This window comes from Amphimedon queenslandica, unplaced genomic scaffold (assembly GCF_000090795.2).
Source record: "Amphimedon queenslandica unplaced genomic scaffold, v1.1 AMPQUscaffold_11976, whole genome shotgun sequence".
Taxonomy (NCBI): Eukaryota; Metazoa; Porifera; class Demospongiae; order Haplosclerida; family Niphatidae; genus Amphimedon; species Amphimedon queenslandica.
Window position 1 is genome coordinate 3,515 of NW_003547785.1, and position 5,324 is coordinate 8,838.

At 34.3% G+C, this 5,324-nt stretch overlaps 2 protein-coding genes and 1 long non-coding RNA gene across 4 annotated transcripts; 1 reads left to right on the plus strand and 2 right to left on the minus strand.

Moving 5' to 3' along the window:
• The first annotated feature begins 609 nt into the window (after positions 1–609).
• Positions 610–2,836, plus strand: LOC105315025 (heat shock 70 kDa protein 12A-like). Its single transcript, XM_020004752.1, has 3 exons — positions 610–1,051; positions 1,102–1,320; positions 1,373–2,836. The coding sequence occupies exons 1-3, from the start codon at positions 629–631 to the stop codon at positions 2,699–2,701; spliced, it is 1,971 nt and encodes a 656-aa protein (XP_019860311.1). The 5' UTR covers positions 610–628; the 3' UTR covers positions 2,702–2,836.
• Positions 2,819–4,734, minus strand: LOC109588611 (uncharacterized). 2 transcript variants are annotated; one of them, XM_020004754.1, is made up of 12 exons: positions 4,678–4,734; positions 4,574–4,627; positions 4,485–4,517; positions 4,397–4,438; positions 4,308–4,352; positions 4,169–4,256; positions 3,928–4,122; positions 3,491–3,877; positions 3,371–3,437; positions 3,208–3,311; positions 3,021–3,164; positions 2,819–2,971 (listed from the first exon to the last, which is right to left on the minus strand). In XM_020004754.1, exons 1-12 carry the CDS (start codon positions 4,686–4,688, stop codon positions 2,897–2,899), a joined length of 1,245 nt encoding a protein of 414 aa, XP_019860313.1. In that variant the 5' UTR covers positions 4,689–4,734; the 3' UTR covers positions 2,819–2,896. The 2 variants fall into 2 exon arrangements, with proteins under 2 accessions (XP_019860313.1, XP_019860312.1); XM_020004753.1 differs by having other exon boundaries at positions 3,208–3,314.
• A 130-nt stretch (positions 4,735–4,864) lies between these two features.
• LOC109588610 (uncharacterized) lies at positions 4,865–5,318 on the minus strand. Its single transcript, XR_002188266.1, has 2 exons — positions 5,207–5,318; positions 4,865–5,149 (listed from the first exon to the last, which is right to left on the minus strand). It is a non-coding gene; the product is annotated as an uncharacterized LOC109588610 (long non-coding RNA).
• Between the last annotated feature and the right edge of the window lie 6 nt (positions 5,319–5,324).

Genomic DNA, 5,324 nt, shown 5'->3' on the forward strand with positions numbered 1-5,324 from the left:
TTGTGACTTTCTTTCTGCTTAATAAATTTTGTCTTGTTATTGGTTTATAGATAAAAAGTAAAATGTTGTGGTGAAGAGAAGCACTGATTCATAGCGGATATTCATAGTGGCTACAATAAAAACATTTCCAAGAATTTTACACCTTTAAATCTTAAAAGTACTACCTTGTGTTATTGCACTATTTACAGCAGAATTGTATGGCATGTGATATATATGTCACTTTATGTGACATAGATCTTTATATGTTTTTACATGTGACATATGTCAACAGTAATTGTCTCAGAAAATAAGGAAGTGCTATAGTTTTGAAGATAAATTGTGTATTATGTAAAGTCAGTTTGCAATATGAGACAAAACAAGTATGATACAACCATTATGTAGATTGTTTCTAAATAATTAGGCTACTTTCTTTTAATGAAATTAACTTTATTGTTAATTTCTGGACTTTTAACTAGTTGTGAGGTCAGTCATCAATTCCAGGTAATCAAGATTCAGTAGTTCCAGGAAATCATAATTCATAGTGGGATATGGGATACCCAGGAATTGTTATGATAGTATTGGCGTGCATCTATAAAAATACATTTACTCTTAAATTATCAGTTCACACATTAGCTCGTATAGTGCAGCAATGGCATTAGCAGCATCAGGAGGTTATTTTGCACTTGGATTCAGAAGAATTGAAATTATTCAAGTTAGGCTGCGAACATCCAATTATAAACCTCCTTTGAGTAGAGCTGATAAGATTTCTCGTGAAGATGTTGGCTATCGTCTTACTGATGGTAATATTGCTGCTATTGACTTTGGTACTACATCAGTGTCACTGGCTTATACTACCAAAGGAGATGATGAAATCACCAGTTTTAAGCTTGACACAGAAGACAAATCTACACGTGTTCCTAATGTTATTCTACTGAAGAAAGAAGGAGGAAGGACGGTATCGGTAGAAGCTTTTGGCAATGTTGCCAGATCACGATTCACTTTAATGAGAAAAAATGACCATCCAAATTACATCTATTTTGAGAGGATTAAGATGTTGATGAAAAGAGAAGAGGTAAGGCTTATATACACAATAATGAAATAAACTTATGGTCTTATTCACAGAGTGTTGATAGAAATACATTAGTTGAGTCATTCTCTGGTGAGAAGTACTACCTTGTTGAAGTTATTGCATTTATACTGAAGTATCTGAAGGATCAACTCATTGATCATTTTAAGCCCACTGTCAAGCCATTGAAGACAACAGATTTTGATTGGGTCATTACTGTACCTGCTATATGGAATGCACGAGGAAAAAGAATGATGAGAGAAGCTGCTTATTTGGTAAGTAAATCTAGGTAGAATAGAAGCATCTAATTAGATTGCTTAATTGTAGGCTGGTTTAATGACAGAATTTGATGGTATTAGCAGTTTCACTCATGCAGCTCTTCCTCTTCCAAAAGAAATTAATCCTGACAGGCTGTCATTAGCATTAGAGCCTGAAGCAGCTGCCCTTTATAGCCAGGAAACAGTGGGAGACCAGATTGAAAGTGATCCAGTCACAGCAATTATCGAACGTCCTACAGATTACATGGTGATAGATGCTGGTGGGGGCACAATAGATATCACTGCTCACATTGATGTCGATGGAGGTATTGTAGTTGAGAATATACCCACTGGCAATGCATGGGGTGGCACACAGGTCAATGAAGCTTTTTCTCAATTTTTGCAGCGTATAGTTGGTGATCCTGGGTTTAAAAAATTCTTCGATACAGAGCAAAGGCCTCAGCGTATGGCTGCATTAAATAATATGCTATACAATGATTTTGAAAAGCAGAAAGTTCTTTTTGGTCAACAAAAATCAATCGAAATTGCCATTAATTTGCCAAAAATGTTCGTAAAACATTATGAAAAAGCACTAGCAAAAGGAGTGAAGAATGTACCCGGAGTTGACTATGATGAAGATATGAATGATACCCTATTTGTAGAAAAAAATGTAGCAGAATCTCAATTGTTTGGTCCAGCAATCAAAGGTATTATCGATTGTACACTAAAAGCTGTTGAAGAGAATGGATATAAAGTTTACACTTTCTATTTGGTTGGGGGATTTGGAGGCTGCAAGATTGTACATGAGAAAGTCTCTGCTGCTATAAAAAGGGCTTATGGTTCCAAAGGTCGTTCTTGTAATGTGATAGTGCCTCCTACTCCTCAATTAGCTGTTGCCACAGGAGCTGCTATGTGGCGTAGGAATCCAGAGAAGATTAAAGCAAGGCGATCAGATGCTACATATGGGATAGGAGTGTCTGCACAATTTGATGAAGAGAAGCATGATGAGCATTACAAGTTTTATCATGATGAGCAAAAAGAATACAAGTGCGGTCATATTTTTAAAGTGTTCTTAGAAAAAGGGGAACTAGCCAAATCCAATGAAGTTATTACTGCTTCTATAACGCCTTCACGACAAAGCCAGACTAATATGCATTTTGAGATATACTCCACTCCTGATCTTGGAGTTCAATACACTAAAGACAAAAATGGCAAGAGCACGGTTGCAGTGATTGGCCAACTAGTCATTGATATTCCTAATCCTGATAATTTGCCCAGAGAAAAGCGTCATGTTGATGTCACTATGGATTTTAGTGGTACAGAGATTCAAGCTAAAGCAAAGTATCGTATCACTGGAGAAGAAGTTAAAACCGTTTGCGACTTTCTTTCTGCTCAATAAAAATATTCTATGGAAAACACCATTAGCGTAGTTGTAGCAAAACTGTATAGGTCTAATAAATTGGAATCTACTAGTATCAATAAGTTTGCGGAATTTTTTGATTACTAATTTAAGTAATTATTTTAAAAACTTAAACCTAATATCAAATAGCAATGTAATTTAAGTTACACAGTTTATAATAATAGTCTCAGGCTCTCAGCACATTGTTTCTTGACAGGTGCAAAAGCATACTTCATCTTTATATTTCATTTGTCCCTTTTTATGGCAATTCTAAGATAAATATGATTATTAAGTTCATAGCAAAAAAATGTCCCTTTACTTTACAAATGATTTGGTTTATGTGTTCAACGCATACAAACAGTTCATAGTACAGCTTTAACTGATGATTGCCTTTACAATTAATACATGAGTAACATTCTCTGTGCACAAATGCTTTATCAGGTCCAATACAATGATACTGATCCTATTATAAATGATAATAAATGCTCAAATAGCTAGTTTCTTACTTGATGGTTGACTCGCCTATTACACACAACACACATGTTATTTTTGTGTAGACTACTTTTAGGAACATGAGGATGAGTAGCTTGAAAAGATGCAGCACTTGTAGCTCCAGATAATATAAAATTTGAAAATGAATGATTCGGATAGATCTACCTTCAAGCTTACCATGATGCAAGGGATGTTGTTGTTGTTGGTTGTAGTGTGGATGATGTGCTTGATGTTGAGGTTGTTGCTGATTTTTGTGGCAAAATAATTATTTCTGTTGTGAATGAGTTGTTACTTTACCTGGTGTTGGAGTAAAACATTCCTCTGATGTGTATCAGGCTGCCTTTGTACTGCCAAGATATGCTGAGGTTGTTGCTGTTGTTCCCGATCTTTTTTTAGCTCCTGTCCCTGCTGTTGTGGAGCCACTGTATTCCCAACTAATCCTTTCATTGCAACATGCAACTGATTACCATACACTAGAATAGGACGATAATAAGTAAGCTTTCTGCCCTCATTAACCCCTGACTCATCCCATGTTGATCGATTAGTATCATATAACTTCTCATCATACTGAGGAACTATTGTTACTAGTAGTGGAGGTACAAGTGTCAGCATATCTTTTGTAAGAATAACTGCTTTTTCAATGTTATCTCTCAAAATTTCCTTATTTCCATGAAGAGTAAGTACCTAGACATAAAACCAAACATGTTAGACTATGCAAGCATGCACAAACACACCTGAGTAACTATTTCAAGTTTAGGGCCGTTTCTATTCCTAAGTTCACAAGCACTTAGAAGCAAGCCATAGACACAATAGGTTTCTCTTGTATCTCCCACTTCCATTGCTGTTTCAGTAGATGAGCATTTAAGATTTTCTTTTAGATCTTCTTCTAATTGGTACAAAATTATTCCAATAATAGTGTCATAGAACTCCTATTTGGCATTGTTTATTGTTTTAAGTGAACTGTTATCTTCTAACCTTTATTCTCTGTGTCTGACCATACCTTTGATATTTCTGCTGTGTTTGTAGTAGTTCTGATTTAATGATGTAATCTTCCAAATTAATCCTGCAAGAATTGAAATTAGACATATAAATAGAGTTATTGTAAGATGCATACTTTTCTTTCATTTGATTTTTCTTGCTCTTCAACAATTCAACTTGTCTATAAATTATTTTCAAAATTTTGCTTTGTGCACATATACTAACTGGGATAACAAGGCTTTTTTTTCTTCCAGAGGTTTGATAGTTCTATAATAAAATCAAAGCCTGCATGCATGACATTAAGTGTATATACTTGTTTAAGTCTTTTATTTTCTCATTAAGTAATCTGTTTGATGAAATAAAGTCAGTAGATCTAGCTCTATAGGAAGATTATGGATATACCTTTCCTTTTCTTCAAGCTTTTGAAAATTTTCCTCAACAAGGTTACAGAGTTTTCTTCATATTTAGAGGCATTTCATTATCAACCATGATTCAAAAAGTCTTACCTGTAATCCATCTTGACTCAGCTAGTACTATCAAGAGCTTACTGCAGTACTGTGGCGCTATAGCTTTTATTAATAATTATTATACGATGCCGTGGATAAACTAATGATATTCATAGATTTTATTTCTAGGAAAAGTTAGCTCAGTGAGCAGTTCCAGGAATTTGATGATATAAAAAACAATCGCTGATCCATTAATTAAAATATCATGTTCAAATTATTTATGACTATCTATAATAGTCTATCTACAAAACTAGGTATCAAGAAGCTACTGAAATGTTTTGACTTGTGCAATCTATTATAAAATGTATGTAGATATAGTTTTAAAAGTTTATCTTTTCTTTCTGTTTCTGTCATGGTAGCACTTTTTGCAAATATAGTTGTCTCCAAATTGGAACATTTCCCTTTTAAGTATATGACATACACTACATACCAAACAATTCCTATGAAATCGACCCTGTTCTGTTGGAAGAACCTATATATATAAAATGAACTTTTTTATAGTTGTATGGTGGTGTTTTAAAGTACTTACATCCTCATCAGCTATAGGTTTCTGACATTTACAGCACAAACAGTGGCTACAGTAACTCTTTTTCTTATGATACACAAAATTTTCATCAACTAATTTGTGGCAACTAACACAGTAGCAG

Bases quoted from the DNA above. Each gene is read 5' to 3' on its own strand.
- LOC105315025 (XM_020004752.1), top strand. From the start codon at position 629: ATGGCATTAGCAGCATCAGGAGGTTATTTTGCACTTGGATTCAGAAGA. The intron at 1,052-1,101 runs GTAAGGCTTATA...TCTTATTCACAG, and splicing joins TGTTGATGAAAAGAGAAGAG to AGTGTTGATAGAAATACATT. The intron at 1,321-1,372 runs GTAAGTAAATCT...GCTTAATTGTAG, and splicing joins TGAGAGAAGCTGCTTATTTG to GCTGGTTTAATGACAGAATT.
- LOC109588611 (XM_020004753.1), bottom strand. The intron at 4,518-4,573 runs GTATATCCATAA...TTCATCAAACAG, and splicing joins AAGCTTGAAGAAAAGGAAAG to ATTACTTAATGAGAAAATAA. The intron at 4,257-4,307 runs GTATGCATCTTA...CAATTCTTGCAG, and splicing joins AAAAATCAAATGAAAGAAAA to GATTAATTTGGAAGATTACA.